Source organism: Podarcis cretensis (genome assembly GCF_951804945.1).
Source record: "Podarcis cretensis genome assembly, chromosome: 2".
Lineage (NCBI taxonomy): Eukaryota > Metazoa > Chordata > Lepidosauria > Squamata > Lacertidae > Podarcis > Podarcis cretensis.
The window spans coordinates 12,432,810-12,460,722 of NC_137171.1; the positions used below are offsets into that span (position 1 = coordinate 12,432,810).

The window sequence follows — 27,913 nt, forward strand, 5'->3', positions numbered from 1 at the left end:
GTGACATAATGATGTCAAGTCGCATGTTTCCCTAAGTTCACAGTGCGGGGTAAGGAGGGAGAACATGACACAGGGCTGCCATTTTTAGTAGCAACCTTATGTTCGTTCGTCATTGCGTCTAGTTATGCCCTTAGAATATGCCCTCTACATCACTCTCGATCAACTTCCTGAACATTTAAAAAAATGTCCATATACAACCTTTAAATAGTGTTTGCCAAACATCGTCCCAAATAGCAACCATTGGGGGGGGGGGAAATCACTGTGTCGAAAAGGCTCTAAGTCAAGTTTCGTTTAAAAAGTGACTAATCGACCTTCCCAGCTATAAGACACCAGGCTCCAGTGTGCAGAGCCCAGCCTGTGTGTGTAAGTGAGCACCTGTGCCAAGGACACAGGCCATGCACTTCTGACAGATTCTGGCATGCAGCCAAGCAGCTCGGTGCATAATGTAGGAAAAAGCCACCCTTTCTCTTCTGATGAGGCTGCAGGAATGCAATTCCGCTTGACAGCTGAATGTCAAAAGGAGAACATCGCTGAGCAGCAGAAGCTTCTGCTCTCTTTATTTCAAGCGCTTGAAGGAGATCACAAACAGATCCTTTATTTGATTCCATTTGTACCCCCATCCTCCCACCAAGGACACATTTTTATTTGCACAACAACCCTGAGAGTCAGGTTTATTGCAGATATTAATATTGCACACTTTGATGCATGAAAACAGACTCGTTTTGGGGAAATAAAACATTGTCAAGGCTCATAAGTTTAATTAAAGCTTTATTTGCAGAACATTCTCCATAACATAACAGAAACATCCAAATACCTCCCTAAGACATATGCCAGTCCAAGGCATAAACTCAACATCTTATTACAAAATATGAAATAATTCCAACAGACCTAGAAGCAGAGGTCTGTCTCTCCCCACAGCCTGCACCTTGACTTAGGCTGTTTACCTGGAGAGCTTCATTTTCACCCACACTCTCACACTCTGGGAACCAAGAACTCCTTCCAATATGGCAAATTTGCAATTTAATACCTTTCATGTGATCTAAAGTTAAAACACCACGTCATAGCTACCTGAGAACAATAATAGTTAAGTATCAACCCATCAATGAGTTCAGAGACTCCTTTTTGTTCTTAATTTAGCTGCAATGGAATCTTCCAGTTAAACTCTTTCACCGATATACATAGCCATTCCCATTTCAGTGTGAATTAAACCAATTATACTTACCAAGATTACGTTGACCTTCCCAAAGCTACTCCAGTGTGGTTCTTGAATGAGTGAGGATTCGAACCCAATTATTTCCTTTGCAAGTTTAAAACTCAATCCAGCACACCAGCTTTTACCCTGCCTTGTGTATGGACACAGGCAAAATAGATCCACTTCCATTAGAGTCTATCTTGAAAGCAACTGAATTTCCATGTAACAGGGCTATCTTTGGGAAAATGTTTATTATATTTGGCCCACTTACTATGTTTATTGCAATTACTGTATGGAATAGTCTTGTACATGTGAGGCAGCCACTTATTGGCTAGTGCCTGTAACATCAACATGACAAGTTAGCACATGCCCACACCATTTTACGTAGTTTCTTAAAAGTGTATTGTCATTGTGAATGTAGTATAGTGGTCGTGAGACTGAACTATGAACCAGTTCCAGGCTCACCTCTCTCACGAACCCATGAGCAGGCATTAGTCTCTCTGTCACAATCTGTATTATGGGGATAATAGCACCGACCAACCTACAGTACAACGCAAGGAATGCGTTGTAATTTCATTACTTAATTTCATTCAGGGAACATAAGCTGCTATCTGGCCATAATATATATATACTTAAATAATTAAGATGATGCATGTGAAGGACTTTGTATATTTAATATTTTATTGATTTTGTTTTAAAAAGTGCAAACATTACAAAAAGAGAGAGAAAACAAAGAATAAAAAATGTAAACCATAAAACGTCACAGCCAGGAGGGACAAAAGCACAAAGATACAGCTCAGCGTCCGAGGGATAATAACAAAGTACTGACTCATAGAACGATTCCCTTTACAAGATATATAAAAATAAAAGTATTCTCCACCTGGGAGTTCCATCATTATTAAGAATAAAGATTCCACAAAGTGTCAGATGAGCCAGGCATTTTGCATATACCAGTGATACTGGGGGACAATGTGCCTCAATATTTGTGTAAGAAATAAAATCATGCCGTATAGCAAAAAATGGTCATTCAAGCTCTGCCCTTTGGACATTTTTAGTTTACGAGATACCTGTTCAAAGAGGGCAATTTGCCAAATCTTTGAGTACCAGCAATATGTGAAGGACTCTGAAGTCCTGGCAGCAGTTATCTGGGGTATCAGGCCAAATGCCTTGTATAAACTTACTTTGTTTGTGGCAAATGTGCATATATTTGTTTTATTGCTGCTGGACAAAGAGCGGCAAGAAGCTCCACTGAGCACTGAAGCCCACCCATCAGCCCTCCCTTAACTAGCCATTGCACATATCCTTTTAAGCCTATTTTTACTGCATGAAAGGATAGGGACTTGTATTTTGCTTGACAGAAAAACAGACATTAGGATACTGAATTTTGTGCCCAGTACCAGTTTGGCATCTTACACGGCAGTCCTATGTAAATCTACTAAGAAGTTAAGTCCCAGTGAACCTTACTCCTAGGAAAATATGCCTGGGTCCCCAGCCCAAATCATAGTATATAAATGGCTTTTGCAGTGCTGCAGGAAGTGATGTAGGAATGGGAAGATTCAAGTGATGGAAAGCCCAAGAATGGCTGGATGAAACGAGAGGAAGGTGCAGGTTGGGACCCACTGGTAAACAAGTGCAATTCAAGTTGACTAAGTGGACAGAGCTCATTGAGTTGATTAAGTGGACAAGGTTTATAAAAACAAAGGAAACGAAACACATCTATTCCACCCTGATGAGGTCCAAAATCATGGTGAGATGCCATGCTTGGTGGGTCTTTCCTTCATGGCCGCTTATTCTTGACAGAAGGCAAAATAACTATTTAAGCAAGGGCTGATGTCTAGGTAAACAGACTGTGAAGCATGATGTGTTTCAGCCTCGTCATAACTCTTTCACGAGGCCCTCAGCATACAGCTTCTGCAGCCTCTGATGGGCACATTCAGCTTGCAAGCGAGCCTCTGGTTCAGGATCCCAGCAGTCCTCGAGGAGCTCCTGTAGACAGGCAGCAGCCTAGGGAGAAACACAGAGAAGCGGCAATGGGTGTCAGGAGACACAGAGAACTGGAAGATTCATTAGAGTGGGAAGGCATAGCAGGGACAGATGTTTGGAACTGTATGTGCTCCAGAAGATGAAAGGTTGCCTTTAAAACAGGCCTGCAAAAACAAACAACCCACTTGTCTGCAAGTGAGATGGGCCTCTTCTAATCCCTCCAGTGGCTTTCTTCCTCCTCTTGCCTCCAGCTCTACAGTCCTTGCTTTTGCCTTCAAGGTTTTCCTCAGGCTTGCCCCACCCTCTTCCCATTCTTATCTCCTTACATATCCCTGCCTTAGACCTTCGCTCCCAGATCTCTGCCATCTTCAGCTTCCGAAAGGTCTCTGGCGGTCTTAAAACGAATGCTCTTATTCTCTTTTTGCTGACCTCAAGCTGACTCCAAGGTTTTGTGTTGGACCCCCTGCCAGGCAAAAGGCTGGAACAGGAGATCGCTGAAATGTCTGGGAAAATCTGGACATATGGCAACCGATGTGAGAAGTCTAGATGTCTAGGCTTTGGCGGATTTCGAGTTTTGCTCAACAACTTTGTGTCCGGATTTTCACTTTTTGAAATATGACAACCCTCCTTTAATGGCTAGCAAGCAGGCTTCTAAGTAACACAGTGGCTGCCATTTTATATATTTAAAAAGACTGGCAGCCATTTTGTCACCCCCTTTGCAGTACCATAAACGACTGACATACTTCCGTGTGGGCAGACAATGTTTTCATTTCAATCATCTGCTAATATCGGTAGGCTGATTTGCAAAGTTGCTATAAACTGCGAAAGATTACGCGTCTGTCAGAGCTGCCCGAGGTCCCAGCTCACAAAGGACCAACGCCAGTTCTTGTTATATACAAAAGTCTTTATTGAAGATCAGTTTCGATTTCAAAGCCGTAGCGCGCAGCTCTACGTCTTAAACTCTAGACCGCTGAAGCTCCATCTGAATCTCCTCCCCCCAGACACCAGTTTAAGACTCTAGCCTTGCTCCACCTCTTCCTTTGCTCTTTCCTCCTCTGGGTCCGCCTGTCCACTGGGGTCTTGCCCTTTCTAGACTCTTCTGACACTGAATCCCCTGAGTCTTCCCCCTGCCTCCGGCGGGCTTTAGGACCTGGTTCCCAATTCGGGCTTTCTGCTGTCCCGCGCGCCTGTACATTTGAACTTGGCGCGCGCGCCCAGCCGGCCACCTTTCTCCTGACCGTTACACTGCTCCTGTCACTGCTTCCCCCTTCGGGGGGGCTAGTTAGATCTGACTTCCCCTCCGTTCCCTCACTCTGCGATGGAGGCGTGGTCAGCCCTGACTCATCTTCTCTCCCTACTGGAGGGGACGCTGGCCCTGATACATGGGACTCTTCCCCCCCGTTACGCTCTGGTGGGGAAGCTGGTCCTGATTTCCAGCTGCTGCTTTGGGAGTCCCCGCTGGCCCCTTGCTTCTGGTGCGTCCCCCCTGGGACCCCCCTTGCCCTGGCCATCGGCGCCCCCTTCTGGGAATCTCCTGAATCGCTGGAGAAGCTCATGGAATCTCTCGGCCCACTGTCATACTCCCCTACGCTGCCCTCAGATTCTTCCCCTTCGCTCTCCGTTTCCTCTCCCCTGTGCCTCTGCTCCTGAGCCCCTGACAGCGTCTTTCTCCCTCCATATTAAAAACACTTCCCTCCCTTCTCTCCCACCCGCAGCTCTTTGAATCCACTTTAATTGTGCAAACCCAAAGTTCTGGTTGGTGACTGAATCGCTCCCACAAAATACTGACGTTTTGCAGGCGCCCCAAGATTTCAAAACCCTTAGCAGATTCTCAAGCAGGACCCTTTGGGAGAGTGTTGTAAACAAAAATTGCCCTTTTCCCTTATGGGGTATCCAAGAACCCATATAGAGTCCTTACATAGGTTCCCTATTGGTAGGAGAAGATAACAGAGGCCAACCAGAAAATATTGAGAAGCAAAGCAGCTAGTAAGCTTGATCTTTATTGATCTGTTGCAACATAGGAACCCAGAAAAATGGAGCGCAAGGCCTTATAAAGACTTTTGAAATTGCCACCCTGTAAATCAAGACCACCCCCAGAAACATCATACATACATCACAGAAGGGGTGTAACCTAAGACCACCCCTCAGATACATCATACCTACATACAGAAAAGGCGGTCTTAAAACAGAAATTTGAATGTTGTTTTTCTCCTGTCCTTGTTTATCTCCTGTCTGGCAGGTCACTTGATTGGATTTCCTGGGGAGCCTGGCCAGTCTTTTGTAATGATAAATACTTAGTTCCTGGGCCAGGTCACAGGCTCACACCCTATTCATATCTTAAATGTGCCCTTAAGACAGGATTTGTGAGGAAAGAGACAATGGGAGGTTTCCCACTTTGACCTTGCAGAGAAAACATTTGCTCAGTTTAGGAATCAAAATGGTTCCAGGTCAGTCTTCCTGTGCTGATCTATGTTCGTGCTTGGTTGGTACGCTTATGAACATTTAACATATATCTAAGACCTCAAAATTCCTATCACAAGAGCAAAGACCTTTCTTCACCTTACCTGCCCAATTCTCCTCCAAGCAGCTGGAATGGCCGGCCGACCCCTTTCCACCACAGCCAGACTCCGCAGTTGACTATATGTAGGGTTGCTGCCCAGTTCTGCTTCATAGGCCAGCTGGAAGTCAGGGACCCTGTTTTCTGGAGAGAGGCAGAAGCCGGTGAGGTTGAAGATGGGGGATTTCCATCTTGTCAGCACAACAGGCTCACTGCACTACCAGCACCCCACAATCTAGAACCTGTTCATACTTCAGAGTCCCCGTTCAGAGACTGCTAAATATTATTTCCGCCTGGCAGCTGTAATGTCTGAAACGGCTTTCAGTGAGCTCAGCCTAGTTGTGTGAGGGTGAGTGAGTGTCCATGCCAGCATCTCTCAGCCCTGCTGTGAGTTAGGTCAAATCACAGAGGTTATCCAGTGTTATAGTTACTGTGTTGAGTGCCACCAAGTGGAAAGGATTTTTTTTTTAAGCTTTCATGCAGGAGCTCCATAAAGTGCCTGTAGTCTAGATTTGGAGGCTTAATCACTCTGCTAACCCAAACAGCAGTGGTAGGTACAGGGCCGGATTTAGGTTTGATGAGGCCCTAAAGCTACTGGGGCCATTTATATGTCCAGCTGTCCTTTGTCAACAACAAATTGTGTTGAATATATGCTACATGGTAATTTATGGACCTAATAGGTATCTAGAGCCATTTGCACACAAAAAATAATATGTATTTGTAATTGTTGAACTGAAATACAATTGGAAATGTGCATCCAGTTTCTTTTCCTTAATTGTTTTTGGGGTCCCCACGAGTGTGGGGCCCTAAGCTATAGCTTGTTTAGCTATGTAAGTCCGGCACTGGGTAGGTAGACCCAAAAAAAGACATCCCCTCACAGAAGCACTTCAGCTTGGAGGATACGGCATGTTCCCAGCATTCAAGCTCCAACATATTGGAGGGGGGGGTTAGGGAGTCCTTCTTTGCCCAACTAGTGGAGCTGCTGTGTATTGCGGTTCCTGTCTTGAATATCCTTGGTGAGTGTCATGAACAAACATTGGATGGTGCCTTTGATAGTTGTGGCCTGAAGCAGGGTGGTGTTGCTTACTGCTGGTAACCAAGAGGCAAGGAATCCAGTGCGGTGTGGACACAGCAGCAGACCCAACTAGGTACTCCTGCCACTGCGCTCACACCACACAGACACCCCAACCGCCACTGCTTTGGGCCCTGAACAAACATTGGATGGTACCTTTGATAGTTGTGGCCTGAAGCAGGGTGGTGTTGCTTACTGCTGGTAACCAAGAGGCAAGGAATCCAGTGTGGTGTGGACACAGCAGCAGACCCAACTAGGTACTCCTGCCACTGCGCTCACACCACACAGACACCCCAACCGCCACTGCTTTGGGCCCTGATCCCTCTTAGCTACTGGCAGCAACCTGAACATGGGGAAGCTTGATGAGCACTACCATACGACTGGCCTTTGACATCACTGATGGCATCCCTGCCCCTCCTGGCTACACACTCTGGGCCAGCTCCAGTTTTGAGAGGACAAAGTGCTCTCTTGGGATCCCTCTGCTTTGCCAGTGAGCAGGCCCAATGGCAGGCTTACCTGGTGATGATGGGCAGCAGCTCATCAATGAGAACCAGGTAGTGTGGAGCTGCCGTTTAAATCTGCTGCAATGCCCTTCTCATAGCAATCATTCTGGGTCATTGTAGGAAATTTAAGAGACCTGCAGATATAGGGCAGTATAGAAACTTAATAAATAATAAATACATTTAAATGGTGGCTCCACGCTTCCTGGTGCTCCCTGTGTGGGATAGGTTTTCATGGGCAGAAGAGGATCTATTAATTGCAACTTATCCCTTCAGGCACCTATGTGTGTGGGTTGAATAGTTTCAAAATCCCATCCTTGGCAGCAAAATTAAAAGCACAGGAATTGTTTTGAGCACGTGAAGCTAAGAAAGTAATCTGGTTTCCTTCCCGCTTCTCACCCTGCTTAACAAAGAATCAGGCAAAAACTTGGAGGGACTGGATAATCAATTTGCAATTAATTAGAAAGGCATTATACAATGTATAGACTAGATACAGAGATCTCTTAGTAAGAAAAACACCAAAATGGATTTCACCAATGGAAGCACAGGCCCCCAAAAAAGTTAAATATGGAAAACAAATGGTTGAGGTATTCAGTCTATATATTATAGTCTGCCTATCAGCGATACAGCTCTGTAGAACTAACTCCACCTCATGCTAACTAGCAAAAATATGCATTTCTTAGGTTTGGCTGCTTCCACACTTTAAGCACTGTAAAACTGAGGCTCAGGGCAGGCTTTAGCGGTGGGGCCCCAGGGCCCCAGGCCCTAGCAACAGGCCGGGGACCCCAGGTGCCAACCATGTTGTGACTCAGCAAAGCCATGACTCACAAGGCTGATGAACAGGACAACTCTCAAGGTAAAGTGAGAAGGCTCTTGCCAGGAATATAAATGTCTGAAGAACAGAGAGAGGGAGAGGATCAAGGAAACTGTGCGAGAATGGAAGATAGCGTGAATACCAAGATACAGTCATACCTCGGGTATGAGTGCTTTCGGGTTGCGCTCCGTGGCGACCTGGAAGTAGCGGAATGCGTTACTTCCGGGTTTCGCCGCTCGTGCATGCGCAGACGGTCAAAGTGACGTCACGCGTATGCACGGAAGCGGTGAATCGTGACCCGTGCACATGCAGATGTGGGTTGTGTTTACTTCAGGGTGTGAACGGGGCTCTGGAACAGATCCTGTTCGTATCCAGAGGTACCACTGTATAGGGTTGCCATATTTCAAAAAGTGAAAATCCGGACACAGCTATTTTAAAGGAAATTCACCAACTTCTGACATGGTGACTTCCGATTTCCGCCTGGACACTGTTTCCGGCTATGTCCAGGAAATTCTGGGCATATGGCAACCCTCCCAAGATACCCTCATGCCAGGAGCTCAATCCCACCGCAAAAGCTGAGTGCGTGAGCAGAAAACGCTTGTTTTTCATCAACAGCATGCCATGCCCTGGAACTGTCACCAGGTGGTAGCACAATCCACACCATCACCCTCACTTCAGAAGCCATCCTGTTTCCCTGCATCTGGCAGTGGGACCTTGAGGTGGAAGTTGAAGCCACTGTCACAAGGCGGGAGCATCTGCAAACCAGGTGGCAGTATGCCTCAGGGAGCAGAACCACCTCCTAACAGTGCCAGCGGATCAAATAGCTATAGATCAGGAATGAGGAATCTGTGGCCCTCTGAGTGTTGCTGGAGCCCATCATTCCTGCCCATTGGCTCTGCTGGCTGGGGCTGATGGGATAAGGAGCCCAACAGCATCCGGAGACAGGGCCAGCTCTAGCTGGAGGCAGAGTGCAGCAGCTGCCTCAGGTGGCAAATTTTGAGGGGTGGAAAGTCTCTAGAAAGGTGCATCATTGTGGTCTGCCCTGCAGCCCCTAAGCTAGCTTGCTGCCCTGGCATGGCCAGTGCACCAATGAAGCAACCCTCCTCGGGCAGCATACTGCTCTCACCCCACCAGGGCGTGGGCCCAGATCTTGGGGGCACCAAAAGGTCTCAGGCCGGCCCTGTCTGGAGAGCACACAGGCTTGTCACTGACGCTGCTGACGGCCAGTGTGTAAGAGAGCCAGACCACTCTGCAGCCATGGGCAAGGGCTTTACGAGTTAAAAGAGCACTTGTCTTATGAGAGCTTTTTGAACTCCCCAAGGTGGAGCAGGAGGGGAGTGAGCCAGAAGCTGCCAAAACTGCAATGCTCTGTGTTCAGCCTCACCATTTGTTGGCTTGTTGCATTTGTGAAAAGCTAAAAACATTTTTTGTGGAACGACAGAGGCTGCTTCCAGATGACCTGTTCATTGGGCCTTCACCCAGACTTGTTTGCCGGGAGATTAGACAACAGTCAGCTATTGGATTTATTTGCAGTGAGGTTAGACGATGTGTTATCCTCCTTATTGCAAAATGTCTAGTGTTTTGGTGGCTCTGTTGTGACATACCCTCCTCCCCAACTCTAACTGCACAACCCAAATTTGCCGGCATGTGACCAAATCCCACCCCAAAATAGAGACAGCCTGGAAGCGCCCAGAAATAGGAATAATGTTGATAAAAAGATGCATGGGGTGATGAAAAAAGGTAAAGGACCCCTGGACGGTTAAGTCCAGTCAAAGGTGACTATGGGGTTGCAAGGCTTTCGGGGTGAGGGAGCCAGTGTTTGTCCCCAGACAGCTTTCCAGGTCATGTGGCCAGCATGACTAAACCTCTTCTGGCGCAACGGGACACCGTGACGGAAACCAAAGCACACAGAAATGCCATTTACCTTCCCACCGCAGTGGTACCTATTTATCTACTTGCACTGGTGTGCTTTCGAACGGCTAGGTTAGCAGGCGCTGGGACAGAGCAACGGGAGCTCACCCTGACATGCAGATTTGAACCACCAACCTTCTGATTGGCAAGCCCAAGAGGCTCAGTGGTTTAGACCACAGCGTCACCCGTGTCCTGTAATGGGGTGATGACCTTTGGGGCTGTGGATGAGCAGTGCTAGGCTGCCTCTCTCATCCTCTCTCTCGTTTGCTCACCTGGGAAGAGTGCAGAGCATCTCATCAGGCCTTCCCACAGCACCAGTGCCATGGAGTAGACGTCAGCCTGCCTCAGCGCCGAGCCCAAGTCTTGCAGGTTCAAGCTCTCGTCCAGGATTTCAGGAGCCATGTAGCGTGGAGCCCCTGCCTAGGGAGAATGTGGGTGAATTATGACACCAGCTGCTTAATGCAAACTTTGGATAGGAAATGGTTATGCTCAGAGTGGGCACATCCTGCTTTTGTACACCCTGGGCCAAAGCTAAATGGAAGGAATTGAGGGGATGCTCATCAAATTTGCAGGTGACACCTAACTGGGAGGGGTAGTTAATGCTGCAGAAGACAGAATTAGAATTCAAAATGACCTTAACAGATGGCAGAACTGGGCGCAAGCTAACAAAATGAATTTCAATAGGGACAAATGTAAGGTTCTGCACATGGGCAGGAAGAAGCAGATGCACAAATATAGAGTGGGGGATACCTGGCTTGCTAGCAGTACATGTGAAAAGCATCTAGGGGGTTTGGTGGACCACAAGCTGAACATGAGTCAACAGTGTGATGCAGCAGCAAAAAAGGCTAATGCTATTCTAGGCTGCATCAACAGAAGGATTGTGCCCAGATCAAGGGAAGTAATAGTACCGCTCTATTCTGCCTTAGTCAGACCACACTAGAAATACTGTGTCCAATTCTGGGCACCACAGTTTAAGAAGGATGCTGACAAGCTGGAACGTGTGCAGAGGAGGGCAACCAAGATGATAAAGGCATCATATTTTAGAGTTCTGTCTTCCAGCCAGAGAGAGACTTGACTTCAAACCCCTGCTGAAATGAATCACATGGTGATGATGGGCCTGTTCTGCTCTCTCAGCCTAAACTACCTCACAGGGTTGTTGTTGTTGCTGTTATCACTACAATTTATTACCTGCCCTTCACCCTAAAGTCCCTGGGCAGGTTGCAGCAATTAAAATACAACAGGAGAGAAAACTGAGTGGCTTGGAGGAAAGTTGGGGTGTAAATGTGAAAAGGAAATACATTCTGTGAACTGAATATAAAGGAAGCAGACTTTGCATATTTTGAGCAATTTCCTTAGCAAGAGCAGCAGGCAGTAAGTTTTGCAAAGCACTGAGGACTCCCTTGCCCTACGCAGCCCAGTTCCAAGGCAGCTTATAGAATCAATATTTATGTCACGTGGCACATAGCTGTGTCCTCTATCGCTCTGCTGCTGCTTCGTCCCCACAACAACTCCCGCATGAAGCAGCTCCCTCTGTCTAATGGTTGAGCAGCCCTGCAATTGCCATCCCCACTATCTTCTTGTGCCCCGATATTGCCAAGCCTTGATGCTACCCCTCTCCAAACTGCTTCTCATTCTGTTCAATCCCTTAGCGATGCAGGTACCTTGCGGACAATGCCTTCTGTGGGACCCTCTCTCCACGCCTCGTGGCGCGCAGGCAGAGTCATGGCGAGGCCGAAATCCGTGATGACGCAGGTCCTGTCCTCCCGCACCAGCACATTCTGGCTGCTCAGGTCTCGGTGTGCCACCCCAGGTTTATACAGGCCTGGTACCAAGAGGAAGAGCGTTAGCGGCGGCATGGCTGACCCAAAGCTCAGGCTTCATCCACCATGAACTTATCAAGACAATGAGCAGCGGGGAGAAAGCAGAGAGAGGAAGAAACAGAGCACAGGGTTGCATGGGAAAAGGTTTGACCCCCAAGCAGATCTCAGGTAGCAGGGGAGGGGAATTTTCTTTCTCCTAGGTGGGCTACTTTCCCAGGTTGACGAGTCCCATCCGACTGTTGTAAGAATTTTAAGGTCCCAAAAATTGAATATTCATAAATGCACACATATCTAAATATATGAACCATGTTTTTGAAATAGCATGGGAGAGCAATCCTGAAGCCATTTTGACTCTCCCAATGACCTCAAATATTCCTCTGCAGTAAGGGAGGCAAATGGGGAAAGCCTTCCCATTGTCTTTTTTGCTTTTGTTTTAAGGGCGTATTTGCGTATGAATAAGGTGAGTCTGTGACCTGGATTCAGAAGCTAAAGTATTAGACATCACAAAAGAATGGCCAGTCAGCCCAGGCAATGCAATCTGTGACCATTATCAGGTATCTTGGCAAGCAGGATTTCTGCTGTAGACCGCCTCCTGTGATGTATTTCTGCTGTAGACCACCTCCTTCTGTGATGTATGTATGATATTTAGGGGTGGTGGTCTTGGGCTACAGGGTGGGCAATTTCAAAAGTCTATATAAGGGCTTGCGCACCATAGTTCAGGGTTCTCCTCCCTCCTGCGTGTGGTGAGTGGAGACCCTGTTGCAACAGTTCCTTTAATAGAGATCAGGCTTACTAGCTGCTTTGCTTCTCAGTATATTCTGGTTGGCCTCTGTTATTTTCTCCTACCAATAGGGAACCTACGGTACTTAAGAACTCTATATGGGCTCCAGAATACCCCATAAGGGAAAAGGAGCAGTTTTTCTTATAACATGACCCTCTACAGCTCGTGCAGAAAGCACCTTCTTGTCCATTGGGCCCACTATTGGTCTCGCCCGCTCCTTCCACTGGAACCTGACCTTGCATGCAGGGGAAGTCCCTAACTCACTGTTTAAGACCCATCAGCTGCCCTCACCTGGTTTAGCCAGCTAGTCACAGATGTTCCCACGGGGTGGCTGCTGTCACTCACAGCTTTTTGGAGCCACAGATTAGAGCAATGAGAACATAGGTGGACGAATTATCCAGAAGGAGCACAACATGTTCCCCACCAGAGGTACCACCCCTTCCCATACATCTAAGGAACAATAAAACACATAATGATGATGATGAGCACCCCTGGGCCCACTGCCTCTTACCTTCCTTCCACAGCTCCTTGTGTAAGAAAGCAAGGCCCCTGGCAAGTGAGGACCCTAGCTTGAGAGTGGCATCCCAGGAACAAACATGTTGCATGAGGAAATGCCGTAGAGACCCCTGTGAAGAAAGCACTAAGCAACTCAATGCGCATAAACTAGAGCAGTCTGACAACTGCAAGTGTGTGAGAATTGCAGAACTGAGAAGACTGCTGACTGTGAGAATAAGGTCTTGGCTGTGGAGTACTGTACTCCTTTAGAGAGATGCAGGTGGCGCTGTGGTCTAAACCACAGGGGTGAGCTCCCGTTGTTCAGTCCCTGCTGCTGCCCACCTAGCAGTTCGAAAGCACGTCAAAGTGCAAGTAGATAAATAGGTACCGCTCCGGCGGGAAGGTAAACAGCGTTTCCGTGCGCTGCTCTGGTTCGCCAGAAGCGGCTTAGTCATGCTGGCCACATGACCTAGAAGCTGTACGCCAGCTCCCTCGGCCAATAAAGCGAGATGAGCGCCGCAACCCCAGAGTCATTCCAACTTACAGAGCAAGAAGGTAAGCACATAAAATGCACCGTGCTGTGCTTGTAATCAGGCAAATAATGTTTGTGCATTATTATATGCAGGCAAATATTTGCTCCAGACACACACGTATATATTACCACTTGTGTGCACCATTGCCTGGGCACAACCTGAATCATATCACTAGTTCCTGCACGTGGCACTCACCAGAGGGTACAGCGTCAGCACCAGGAGGCCCCCCTGTTCCTTGTGTGGTCCTCCACACCCGGCAGCCAGAAACTGCACAACGTTGTCATGGCTCATCAGCGGGAGGCTGTGCACAGCCCACTCGGATGCAAATTGCCGGTAGCACAACGCAGGGAAGGCTTTGATGGCCACAGGCTGCTGGCGGAATGTTCCTTGCCACAGCTTGGAAAACTGCCCCTCATGAAGAACCTGTGGGGCAAAAAGAATTTGGGTGAAAGAGCCTTCCCCAACCCGGCGCCCTTCAGATGCTTTGGAATACAATTCCCACCACCCCCATCTGGCATGAGCAATAGTAAGAACCGACCCGGACCTTGCGATCATCATCGGAGGCCCTTCTTTGTGTGCCTCCTCCATGAGAGGTCCATAGGGCAGCAACAAGAGAATGGGCCTTTTCTGTGGTGGCTCCCTGGTTGTGGAATGCTCTCTCCAAGGAGGTTCACTCGGTGCCTTTGTTAGATATTTTTAGGTGCCTGGCAAAAATATTGCTCTTGAAGCAGTTAGGATTGTAAGAAGGCAAAAACGACACAGGTGTGTGTGAGAGATGTAGCAAGGTCAGATGCAAAAGAGAACCAGGGCCTGCCCGCCTATGAAGCAAAGTGAGGCAACTGCCTCAGGCAGCAAGATCCACATGAGCAGCACATCTGGCCTCCAAGAAATGCATTATTTGTGCTGCCATGGTGCCAGCAACAGCTGCAATGCACTCCTTGGAGGCTGGATCTGCCATCTCCTCAGTAGTGCTCCCTCCTTTTGGAAAAGAGGAGATGCTACTGGTCTGCTCCCACCCTGTTCCTCATGTTTATATTTACTGCGTGCTTGTTACTGACGTAGATCTTCCCTCATCTCTTCTTCCCCTGTGGGGAAGCACCATTTTGTGTTTCGCCTCAGGTGCCCAAATGCATTGGGCTGCCTCCGAAACCAGGTTGGCGTTTCCCACGGATAAAGCAAGCAAACTAGGGTGACTCTTAGTGGGTCCAGGGTCCCCCACAACTGATACCTGAAGGAACTGGAGATCTGGAAGCTCCTGTGTGGGCAGTTTCCTCTCGGTTTTTGGCTCCGAGCTCGTAGTGACCTTGGTGAGCTCACCGCTTTCTTCTGGACTCAGGAGCACAGCAAGGACTTTCCACTGCCTTAGAACTACAAGGAAAGAAAAATGTATTTGCCCCTGCAGCAAGACACGCGTCCAAAAATTATCAAAGTTCTGCACAAATTACGCAGGTGTTCATATGTTTGCCTAATTTGTACTGCTGGTGATGGGGAGGGACGAGGGCAATGAAGAGCCACGATCCCTGGCCACTAGAAATCCTGCTCAGCCTTTCCTCACCCAAACTTGAAATTTCAGTGAGGTATGTAGTGGTTTCGGGACACGGGTGGCGCTGTGGGTTAAACCACAGAGCCTCAGACTTGCCAATCAGTAGGTCGGTGGTTTGAATCCCCATGACGGGGTGAGCTCCCGTTGCTCAGTCCCTGCTCCTGCCAACCTAGCAGTTCAAAAGCACATCAAAGTGCAAGCAGATAAAGAAGATAAACAACGACAGGAGAAAAACAACATTCAAATTTCTGTTTTAAGACCGCCTTTTCTGTATGTAGGTATGATATATCTGAGGGGTGGTCTTAGGTTAAACCCCTTCTGTGATGTATGAGTGATGTTTCTGGGGGTAGTCTTGATGTAGAGGGTGGCAATTTCAAAAGTCTTTATAAGGCCTTGCACAGCATTTTTCTGGGTTCCTCCTCCTTTCCTGCATGTGAGGGGAGCACCCTGTTGCAACAGATCAATAAAGATCAAGCTTACTAGCTGCTTTGCTTCTCAATATTCTCTGGTTGGCCTCTGTTATTCTCTCCTACCAATAGGGAACCTGCCGTATTTTTCGCTCTATAGGACGCACCAGACCACAAGACGCACCTAGTTTTTGGAGGAGGAAAACAAGAAAAAAAATATTCTGAATCGCAGAAGCCAGAACAGCAAGAGGGATTGCTGTGCAGTGAAAGCAGCAATCCCTTTTGCTGTTCTGGCTTCTGTGATAGCTGTGCAGCCTGCATTCGCTCCATAAGACGCACACACATTTCCCCTTACTTTTTAGGAGGGAAAAAGAGAGTATTATAGAGCACAAAATACGGTATGTAAGGACTCTATATCCAGTCCCTGTCACTAACCCAATTTGCATTGCTACGCAGGAGACAGCAAAGCCGAAGTCACTGTTTACATGCTTGGAGAGAGCTGGCAGGAGGAAGTGCAAGGCCAATGGGTTTGGGGGGGTCATCATCGGAGCCCCTGCTGAGTTTTGGGCATCGGCTGGTGCCCAGCAATACTGACTCCTGGCGCCCGTTCTGTGTGTTTGGGTTTTCTATGCAAGGCCAGCAGATAGTCTCCTGTCGCTGTTCTCTGAGCAGCCTGCGGATGTGCTCCCTTCTTCCCTCGCTTCTAGCTGAATGATGCTGCGTAGCAACCCTTATTGCAAATGCCTTGCCCCCACCCCCACCCCCAAAGTCACAATACCTAGAAACGCCAGACAGCCCAGGAAGAGCAGAAGAATGCAGGAGGTAATGATCCAGATGTTCCCGCTGGGCAGTGACGCAGCTGCAGAGATAAGAGGGGAAGGTGATCACAAACATCTCCACTGCGGTGGGAGAATCGGTTCAGCGCGTTCCACGTTTCGGAGGAGGAGGAGAACAATCTCTTGCAAACCCCTTTCCCAGGGTGTGTACTCCCAAGCCTCCTGGCTCCAAGCCTTGGGCTTGGATCCCACCAGCCACTCCTCCCTCCCTCCCTCCAGGTGCTCACGGGCCTCTGGCGTGTCCTTCTCCAAGACCTCTCTGCCCAACCCTGGCATCAGCTTCCCTCCATCTCCACGGCACTTTCCTCTGATGTTTTAATTAAAATTAAAATTGGGCAGGGGGGGGAAGGACATCTCCCACTCCATAGGCAGCCCCCTTCTCATCTCGACAGCCAACATTCCTGCATCCTCCCTGTTGCCTTCCCACGTTTGAAGGCCTTGCTGTGGTAACTGCAGTGTTCTGGCGGGGGGCAGCGGGGAGAACCGGGAAAGGCAGTCACTGCAACACTTTGTGCAAACTTGTGCAAAAGAAGCAACAGTACAAGGCCCTTACACATTCTGTCTGGGGCTGGCGGGAGTTGCGCGTGGCCCCAGACAGCTGAAAGGGGCCTGCTAGCAAAGGCTGCAATCGATTGTAAAGCTTCGCGAGGGCAGGGGCCTGCCTTTTCCTTGCGCTGTTCTGCAAAGAGTAGAACATACACCAGGGGTCAGCAAACTTTTTCAGCAGGGGGCCGGTCCACTGTCCCTCAGACCTTGCGGGGGGCCGGACTATACAGTGGTACCTCAGGTTACATACGCTTCAGGTTACAGACTCCGCTAACCCAGAAAGAGTGCTTCAGGTTAAGAACTTTGCTTCAGGATGAGAACAGAAATCGTGCTCCGGCGGCAGCAGGAGGCCCCATTAGCTAAAGTGGTGCTTCAGGTTAAGAACAGTTTCAGGTTAAGTATGGACCTCCGGAATGAATTAAGTACTTAACCTGAGGTACCACTGTATTTTGGAGAGAAAAAAATGAACGAATTCCTATGCCCCACAAATAACCCAGAGATGCATTTTAAATAAAAGGACACATTCTACTCATGTAAAAACACACTGATTCCCAGACTGCCTGCGGGCCGGATTTAGATGGCGATTGGGCCGGATCCGGCCCCTGGGCCTTAGTTTGCCTACCCATGATGTACACTGTATAAAATAAAATGCAGCCTGGGTTGCACTCGCTGCAAAGCTATCTTCAGTTTCGCAAAGCAATGCTTAGCTTGTTTCCTTTCTTTATCTCGCCAAGGCCTAGTGTAGCACTCCTGAGGGGAAAAGAGTGCCCTGTGTAGTCTAGTTACTCTGAGGGAACATGGCTGTTTTCTTTTCTCATTCTTTTGTCTCTGGGGATGTTTGCAAAACAGATTGCTTTCAGCAAAGCTATACTGCCAAGACGAGAGAGCCAGGTTCAGTTCGTCCCTCAGCCATGACACTCAGAGGATGGTTTGGGGTCAAATCTCAGCCTAAGCCAGGAGTGAGCAAAATGTCGATCTGCTGCTCACAGATTTCAGGGTGATTCGTGGTCAGTGCTTTTTTTCTATGAAAAAAATGTTTAGGGGTACTCTCATTTTGACTCAAGAAAACCACCACTTTATAATTCAAATTGGGGGACATAAATACAGTAAATGGACAAAAGTACAAAGATTCACAAAATGTTTAGGGGTATGCGTACCCCTGCGTACCCCCAGGAAAAAAAAGCACTGTTCGTAGTAGTAACTGTTTCTGCACTCCCAATTGTTTAACAATAGCAACAACAAAAAGATTGTTTCCCCCCTGGAATTAGGTGGCTGAAAAGCAGAAAAAATGGGAAGTGGAGAGGGGGAAGCAGGAGTGGTTTGTGTGTGAAAGGGCTGGGAGGTCATGTCTGGTTGCAAAAATAAATTCCTGGGCTGAGCATGTGTTTTGAGACACCCTGAATTCTAAGCATGCAGAGTTCCCCTGTTCCATCGTTTTGCTTCTGTGACTGGTTAGTGGTTTTAAGAGTTTTAGTAAAACAAAAACAAAATGTAGGTACGTCAAGCCTGAAATCTGCCTACTCCTGGCTGAACCCACCTTGTGGGTTGTTGTGAGGATAAGCATCCGCCTGCTTTGTATCCTGCTGCCTGAGGCAGGATACACTTCACCTTGCCTCATGGCTGGGCCAACCCAACCATGGTTCTAGGTTCTAGGACTCAGGGTTAGAATGTGTGCTTTTGTTGTGCTTACCCACAGACACCCCTGTGCTTCCACCGCTAGAAAACCAGAGAATTAGAGCCAGTTCTGCCCTCCCAAGTTCCATGTGAACCCCCATATGGGTTCAGGACATTTCTTGGAGGAGATGTTTTGGAAGGGAGCCCTAGTCCTGCAATCTGATGGTTCCCATCGGAGCAAGCAGCTCCTGCTTCTCCAAACTGTACTTATCAGTCTGACTCAGAAATGTGGTGTGCTCCCTCCCTGCGAGACTCTCAAGGTCTTTGCTGAGTGAGTGGGTCACCCCCACTCCTGATATGCAGGAGTGCACCTGTGGGTGGGATGTGGGAGAGGAGACACAACTTGGAGAAAGCCTGGGCAGGAAACAGCAGCGAAAAGAAAAGAGAACTGTGAGGGAGGAAGAAAAGACATGGGAAGGGAATACAGTGGTACCTCGGGTTACATACGCTTCAGGTTACGGACTCCACTAACCCAGAAATAGTACCTCGGGTTAAGAACTTTGCTTCAGGATGAGAACAGAAATTGGCACAGCAGCAGTGGGAGGCCCCATTAGCTAAAGTGGTGCTTCAGGTTAAGAACAGTTTCAGGTTAAGTACGGACCGCCGGAACGAATTAAGTTCTTAACCCGAGGTACCACTGTATTAGGGACGCGGGTGGAGCTGTGGCTTAAACCACAGAGCCTAGGACTTGCCAATCAGAAGGTCGGCAGTTCGAATCCCCGCGACGGGGTGAGCTCCCGTTGCTCGGTCCCTGCTCCTGCCAACCTAGCAGTTCAAAAGCACAAAGTGCAAGTAGATAAATAGGTACCGCTCCAGAGGGAAGGTAAATGGTGTTTCTGTGTGCTGCTCTGGTTCGCCAGAAGCGGCTTAGTCATGCTGGCCACATGACCCGGAAGCTGTACGCTGGCTCCCTCGGCCAATAAAGCGAGATGAGTGCCGCAACCCCAGAGTCGGCCACGACTGGACCTAATGGCCAGGGGTCCGTTACTTCACCACAGTATTAGAATTACACCCCTATGGTTGCAATCCTAACTTCTCCAAAAGAATTCTGGGAACTGTAGCTACAATGTCAAGCATCTTTAACAAAGTATGTTGCCTGGATTTTTTTATAGGGTACACAATGTGCTTTAATGCATGTGGTTAGGATTGTGCTGTTAGTTTCAATTCTAGGGTTGCCATATGTCCAGAATTTAAATGATGGAAGTAGTATTTGCGGGGGGGGGGGGGGGGCTGGGAAAATGTCTGAATTTCCCCCCCAAAAGCTCAGCAACTTCCCCCCCAAAAAGCTTCTTTTGTGCCCGGATTTCTCTCACTTTAATGGTCCTAACATTTGCCCATCAGTTGCGATCCACGCCCTGCCTCCTTCTCCTCCTCCTCTCGACTTTCTATCCCAGGCATCCCCAAACTCCGCCCTCCAGTTGTTTTGGGACTACAATTCCCATCATCCCTGACCACTGGTCCTGTTAGCTAGGGATGATGGGAGTTGTAGTCCCAAAACAGCTGGAGGGCCAAGTTTGGGGGTGCCTGTTCTATCCTGTAACTCCCCACTGACCCCTGACCCCATAGACCTCCTTACCCTTCCTCTTTCCAGGCCCAACATGGCTGATGTTAGCATTACACAAATCAGATCTGCACCTACAGGACAAAGTAACCGTTTTGGCATCCTCAGAAGATCGAGACTCACAGGCTGCAGAATCGCAGGCATCTTTTTCACTGATCCAGCAACCTGGATGGGCAGAAGACAGGGATGGGGGACAGAGAAAGGAGGGAGTTCAGATAAACAGTTTAATCAGGGGAACATCGCATCTCCGTAACCTTGAGAGCTAGATTCCAGGCACACCCTCCTTGTGTGCCAGTTTTATCTGCTTTGTTTGCATAGTTTAAATGTTATTTTGTTTTTCTGCTTTTCACGGATTTGCAATTGCCCCAGACAGCTATAAATTTAACAGATATACATGGAAAGGGGGAAAAAACATTAGAAGCAGCAGCATACAAATGCAGAGAACAATGAGCAGGAAAAGAGGCTTTAAATTCAGCCTGCAGGTCCTTCAGTGTCTTAAAAATAAATGTGCCACTATGAAATTAACACCATAGTAAATAGGAAAGGGACCAAGAGAGAACAGTTTCTTCAAGGCTGTCCCAGGAAGTCCATAATCGTGCTGGGATTTGAATTCAGGATCTGATTTCCACCGTTCCTCCCATTTTTCCCAGCCAACCCTCACTTAGTCCTTGTGGGACCTAGGGTCCTCCCCCCACATATTTTGTAGGGACTAGAATTCAAATATGATGATAAATTGAATTTTTGCGTCTCGGTCCTATATACCTGAAGGAGCGTCTCCACCCCCATCGTTCACCCTGACACTGAGATCCAGCGCCGAGGGCCTTCTGGCGGTTCCCTCATTGCGAGAAGTGAGGTTACAGGGAACCAGGCACAGGGCCTTCTCGGTAGCGGCACCCACCCTGTGGAACACCCTCCCTTCAGATGTAAGGAAATAAGCAGCTATCCTATCTTTAAAAGACATCTGAAGGCAGCCCTGTTCAGGGAAGTTTTCAATATTTAACGCTGTACTGTTTTTAACACTTGATTGGGAGCTGCCCAGAGTGGCTGGGGAAACTCAGCCAGATGGGCGGGGTATAAAAAATAAATTATTATTATTATTATTATTAACCATTGGCCCATATCCTGATTCTCACCCTGCATTTGGACACTGCATTGTGGGCATACGTCTGTCATCTCCAAAAGTCCACACTGGTTTGCCCTGAATTAGTGCCCAGCCCACACTAAGAATCACGAGAGAAGCCTCTGACTTGAAAAAACCCATAGCAGCATTCTATGGAAACCAACAGCCCAGGGCTAAAGAGCTGGGTGCAAGTTGTGCTCAATATCGGTCTCCCCTGAGCTACTGTTCCACCTTCCTTGGGTTGCTGCCAGAGCCTTGCAGAGCCAGGCAGGTAGATAATGTGCCCCCCCTTTTTTACCCTGGGGATAACTGAAGACTTATAAATAAGTAAGTACAGTGGTACCTTGGGTTACATATGCTTCAGGTTACACTCTCCACTAAGCCAGAAATAGTGCTTCAGGTTAAGAACTTTGCTTCAGGATAAGAACAGAAATCGTGCTCCAACAGCACGGCAGCAGCGGGAGGCCTCATTAGCTAAAGTGGTGCTTCAGGTTAAGAACAGTTTCAGGTTAAGAACGGACCTCTGGAACGTTAAGTACTTAACCCGAGGTACCACTGTATATAAATAATTTTCACAAAAGTTATGCTGACAAATACTGTATTTTTTGCTTTATAAGACTCACTTTTTCCCTCCTAAAAAGTAAGGGGAAATGTGTGTGCGTCTTATGGAGCGAATGCAGGCTGCGCAGCTATCCCAGAAGCCAGAACAGCAAGAGGGATCGCTGTTTTCACTGCGCAGCGATCCCGCTTGCTGTTCTGGCTTCTGAGATTCAGAATATTTTTTTTCTTGTTTTCCTCCTCCAAAAACTAGGTCTGGTGCGTCTTATAGAGTGAAAACTACAGTAATTTTATTTCATGGCTTGAACCGTATCTGCATATAAAATGGAAAATATAGATATACAATAGGGCTTTTTAAAAATACATAGGGAAAATGATTATTTTAAGTATTTACATTTAAAAATGTTTTCCTAGCTTTCTTTTCTGCGAATTCTTGAATTACGCAGGAAAAATCAAACAACTTCGCCTTGAATATTCTGACCGAGGCCCCCTTTGGAATCGGAGGCCTGGGCCAAGTGGCCCATATGGGCCCCCCCCCCCCCCGCCTGGGCCTGGTTGCTGCTGGCCCACAGCCTGCAAAATCTGCCTGTATGTTTAAAATGTGTTGGGAAGGAGGGGGGATAATTGGGTGGTTCTTGTTCCTATTATGCATTTTGTGTTTTAATCTTGTGATTTTATCTTGTGAACCGCCCTGAGATCTGTGGGTATAGGATGTTATACAAATTAAATCAATCAATCAATCAATTAATGATAGCAATAGTAATAATAATACTTTCACTACTGCCTGCCCCCAATGGATGCTAACAAATAACAAAACTAAAAAAAAGCTCAACAACTTTGGTGCCCCCTAAAAAGAACAAAAATCCTGGCTACACCCATGTTCTTCACTGGCCCTATTTTGCATTCTGTATATTTTTGCTTGGCTGGAATGTGCCCTTGAACTCTGATAGTGCCTTTTGCTTCTCTGGATGGAGGAGGGATGGAGGAAGAGAAGAGGAAGAGAGACAGAAAGTAGTACAGTGGTACCTCAGGTTAAGTACTTAATTCGTTCCGGAGGTCCGTTCTTAACCTGAAAATGTTCTTAACCTGAAGTATCACTTTGGCTAATGGGGCCTCCCACTGCCGCCGCACGATTTCTGTTCTCATCCTGAAGCAAAGTTCTTAACCTGAGGTACTATTTCTGGGTTAGTGGAGTCTGTAACCTAAAGCGTCTGTAACCCGAGGTACCACTGTAGTAGTCTACTGAAAAAAGATATACAGGGGTGCCCCGCAAGACGAACGCCTCGCAAGACGGAAAACCCGCTAGACGAAAGGGTTTTCCGTTTTGGAGGCGCTTCGCAAAACGAATTTCCCTATGGGCTTGCTTCGCAAGACGAAATGTCTTGCGAGTTCCTGCGGGTTTTTCCCCCCTTTTTCCTAAGCCGCTAAACCGCTTATCAGCTGATCCGCTGATAAGCCGCTTATCAGCTGATCCGCTAAAAGCCGCTAAACCGCTAATAGCGCTAATCCGCTAAGCTGTCAATGGGCTTGCTTCGCAAGATGAAAAAACTGCTAGACGAAGAGCCTCACGGAATGGATTAATTTCGTGTTGCGAGGCACAACTGTAGAGTGGTACCTCAGTTTAAGAACAGTCCAGTTTAAGAACAATTTGGTTTAGAAACTCCGCAAAACCGGAAATAGTGTCCCGGTTTGAGAACTTTACCTCAGTCTAAGAACAGAATCCGAACAGTGTAAGGGCACTGGCGGCAGGAGGTCTCATTAGGGAAAAGTGCACCTTGGTTTAAGAACGGACTTCCAGAATGGATTAAGTTGGTAAACTGAGGTACCACTGTAATTCGCACCTAGTGCTTTGCCCACCGATTGCCTCTGGCCCCACTCACTACTGGCATGTGGCCCTTGGAAGGCTGCCTAGCAAGAAATGTGGCCCTCAGTTACCCAGCCCTGACGCAAGGTTTTCCTTCAGGCCTGCTCTCCCTCACCTGCCATCAGTTTGAGGGAGATGCCCCTCTTTCCTAGCAGCGGCTCTCAACCTGTGGGTCCCCAGATGTTGTTGGACTACAACTCCCATCATCCCTAGCTAGCGAGGCCAGAGCTCAGGGATGATGGGAGTTGTAGTCCAACAATGTCTGGGGACCCACAGGTTGAGAACCGCTGCAAGTCACATGCTCTCCTTAACATCCTTGGGAAGCCTGGGGTTGTGGGTTTTTTTTTTTTTTTGCAGAGTTGAGCAGGAGAACATCACAGCGTAACTAGCCAAGGAGTGGAAGCGGGTGGGATTCTGTGGTTAGGAAGGGAATGCCAGGCTTCCAGCAGGGAAGTCCGTGACTGGTGAGCTCCCACTCTGAGCCACAGGTAGTTGCACGTGTGTCAACGAAAAGGTTCCTCTCCCGGCCGAACTGCAGGAGGAAAGGTGGGAGTTGCTGCTTTTTTGGTACACGCTCGCGCAAGTTGCACTCTGACCTCATTTTCCTCGTCTCTCCCCATAGCAACCGCCAGCTCCTCAGCCCTCTTTGGAAGGGAGGGAAGAAGGGTCAGTGTGTGTGAGAACGCTGGCCGGGAGCTTTCTCTTCGTCTTTTAAAACTTCGTTTTTATCTTTTCAAACAGCTACAATGAGGGACTAAAGTCTTGCAGCGATACATTTAATAAGCTGTGGTCTGATATATGTTGGCTGGGAGCGATTTCTAGGGCAAACACCCCCCAGCTATCTGTTCTCCACTAGTTTTTTTCTTCTCTCTCATATTCTGAGGAAGGAAGGGAGTGTGGCATAGTGGTTAAAGTGCTGGACTACAGCAGAGGAGAACCCAACTTCAAATTCTCACTCAGCCCTGAAGCTCAGTGGGTAACCTTCAGCCAGTCACTGTCTCTTAGCCTATAACAGAGTTGTTGTGAGGATAAAACGGGGTAGCTGAAGAAAAATGATGTTCTTGGAAAATAATGGGATGGAAAATGCAATAAATAAATAAATGAGGGCTCCAAGTGATCATTGGGCAGATCCACACCACACTTTTAAGGCTCCATTCAAAGCCTGTGACTTCCCACAAATATTCGTGGGAACTGTAGTTTCCCCTCACCCTCCCCAGCACCCTTAACAAACGACAGTTCACAAGATGTTTTGGGGGAAGCCACATGCTTTAAATGTGCGTTGAATGTGCATTAAATGCGTGGTGAAGTGCAACTCTTTCTGAGCATGACGTGGTTCAAGCACAGTTTGTTTTGGGAAGCCTAGGTACCAAAATCACCACACAATGTAAAACTGAATACACAGGAAATGTTGGGCATGCTTATAAGGTAAAGGTAAAGGGACCCCTGACCATTAGGTCCAGTCGTGGCCGACTCTGGGGTTGCAGCGCTCATCTTGCTTTATTGGCTGAGGGAGCCGGCGTACAGCATGACTAAGCCGCTTCTGGCGAACCAGAGCAGCGCACAGAAACACCGTTTACCTTCCCGCCGGAGTGGTACCTATTTATCTACTTGCACTTTGACATGCTTTCGAACTGCTAGGTTGGCAGGAGCAGGGACCGAGCAACGGGAGCTCACCCCGTCACGGGGATATGAACCGCCGACCTTCTGATCGGCAAGCCCTAGGCTCTGTGGTTTAACCCACAGCGCCACCCACGTCCCTTTTCGTGGAAGCCTAGGTACCAAAATCACCACACAATGTAAAACTGAATACGCAGGAAACGTTTGGCATGCTTGTAACCTGCCGTATGTCAGGGTGGGTGAGTCCAGACAAGCATGTATTCAAATTGAAAAAAGCCTTTTCACAATTTTAGTTAATCTGAAGGCTCTGCCTTAGCCCCTCAGCTGTGATCAGTTGCACCAACAAGCCATTATGTGACAGTTGCACTCATTTGTACATTGGATGCTTTTGCTGAGGTTCCTGCTTTGCAGGGGGTTGGGCTAGATGATCCATGGGATCCCTTCCAACTCTACAGTTCTATGATTTCATATCTTCTCACTTATTATCAAGCAGATAATCACTTCGACCGGGTGGTGGTGGAAGCAATTCACTCATTCAGCAGCAAATCATCCAGCGATGAGACATCGGATGATGAATGTGCTTGCAAATCAGCCAGTAGAATCTACTACGTACACACAGAAACAGGCTCCGTACACACCATACATTTGAAGTGCATTCCCCGACCCAAGACACCTGGAAATTGTAGTTTACCCCCCAAGCTACAGTTTCCAGCACCCAGCCAGAGAGCTATGGTGTGGAGCTGTTCCTCCACTAGCCCCTCAAACCCTTCTCCAACAAATCAACCTGGGAAATTAATCAAACCGGATTATCCCGGAAGCAGAAGGCAGCACACCCCTCTGAAGTCACTGTAAAAACTCTCAGATCTTTTGCGCTACAATCCATGCTGCAAGGAATCACTTTTGATGAATCTCCGTGCCTTTTAATTTGGAAGAAATCAACAGCAGCGAGTAGAGGCTGCTGCTCAGTTTCTCCCTTTCTCATGGTGCTAATTTCCCAGGCTTCATTTCCACCCTGGTGCCGATATATTTCTGCTTGAACATTCAGTCTAGCACAGTAGTTTTTAAAGAATGGCAGAGAAGAGATCCCGCATTAGGGACACTCAGGTATACTTTATGACCCTTTGATCTCTCTCTTGCAGGCTTATGGATCTAGAGATGAAATGCGTGCATCCCTGGGGAAGGCTTTAGCTCAATAATAGGAGCATCTGCTTTTCTTGCAGAAGGTCCTGGGTTCAATTTCCAGGTAAGACTGGGAGAGAACCATGTCTGAAATCATGGAGAGCTTCTGCCAGGCAGTATAGACAATACTGAACCAAATGGACCCATAACCGGACATGGCATAAAGGAAACCCCTTTGTTCTAAGCTTGTAGAGTCCCCATCATCTCATTCCCATGCAGCAGAGTCCTTGTCGCTAAAATCTACGTGCTCTAAAATCCCACCTCCCTTTGGATCCGAAATCATGTGAGCTTTGGGCGTTCCGTCTTCCTGCCAAACCACCACATCCCATCCTGCCTCCTTTCCCACCTGACCCCCTAAGGAAGAATTGTAGCAGCTCCTCCGTCCACCTTTAATCCTCACCTTGCAACTTGGCTTGTAGATGTCCTTGGGTCAGGTTCCAGATACCAAAGCAGCACTGGTTGTGAGGGCACTGGATGGTTCTGTTGTGGCCGTCCTCCGAAATTAAGCCCTTGAGATGCTCCATACCTTCCATCAGGGCATTAGATCCATAGGAGACGCAGCTGCGGTTTTTACTCAGGGCACTGGTGCTCATCGCTTGGCATCTCAGTAGTATTAGCCAGGCAGACAGTCTCCAAAGCAGCCTGCAGGGCCCCATCTACTCTCCAAGAGCACCTGAACTGGATATGCAAACCTAGCTTGCCCGCCTAGGAGTTCCTCCTCCGGGCCCAGGTGGGAAGGACTTGGCTGGCTTCAGCGTGTGGGATGGGGCTGGTTGCTGTCAGCGAGTGACCGCAAGCGCTGAAGCAGGGGAGGGAGGCAGCACATCTAGGCAAGGAGGGACAAGACAGATTTCCAGTGGGTCTGCCTTCATGCCTAAGCAGATTGGGTCTAACAGCTTCCAATGCCACCATACAAAAACACCTCCCACGGGACAGCAAAACAACTCCCTGCAAACTCAAGATCTTAGATGCCCTAGCCTGGGTTGCCCCCCCTAGGCAGCTCAAGGACAGAGTTTCAGATTTAAAGAATATTGTTATGGGAGGAGGGGAGGGGGAGAGACAAGGAGGTTTTCAGTGGGTGGAACAAGATTCTCAGCAATATTCATTCAAGGTCCATTCAAATGGGTATGTTCAACATCAAACTGAATATGTGCAAAAGCACTCAGCACTGCATGTCAAGATACTGTTGGGGTCATTTTTGTGCTTTGTTAAAAAAACACAGAAATCAGATCACATCAACACCCTCCTCCCCCACTCCAAGGAAAGGGATCTGTGCTATAGGCATTAATATATAGTGTGGGCAGGTGGGTAGAGGTGGTTAATTGGCAGAACTGTGTACTTACATCCCAT

General features: G+C 48.0%; 1 protein-coding gene across 3 annotated transcripts; it reads right to left on the reverse strand.

The window, feature by feature from the left end:
* Positions 1-1,852: 1,852 nt before the first annotated feature.
* Positions 1,853-27,505, reverse strand: AMHR2 (anti-Mullerian hormone receptor type 2). Of its 3 annotated transcripts, none has more exons than XM_079966745.1 (10): positions 26,964-27,501; positions 20,304-20,390; positions 16,387-16,467; positions 14,887-15,026; positions 13,854-14,081; positions 13,142-13,256; positions 11,691-11,851; positions 10,302-10,449; positions 5,740-5,876; positions 1,853-3,196 (listed from the first exon to the last, which is right to left on the reverse strand). In XM_079966745.1, the coding sequence occupies exons 1-10, from the start codon at positions 27,217-27,219 to the stop codon at positions 3,068-3,070; spliced, it is 1,482 nt and encodes a 493-aa protein (XP_079822871.1). In that variant the 5' UTR covers positions 27,220-27,501; the 3' UTR covers positions 1,853-3,067. The 3 variants fall into 3 exon arrangements, with proteins under 3 accessions (XP_079822871.1, XP_079822870.1, XP_079822872.1); XM_079966744.1 differs by having other exon boundaries at positions 20,241-20,390; XM_079966746.1 differs by lacking the exon at positions 1,853-3,196 and having other exon boundaries at positions 5,716-5,876; positions 20,241-20,390; positions 26,964-27,505.
* Positions 27,506-27,913: the final 408 nt, after the last annotated feature.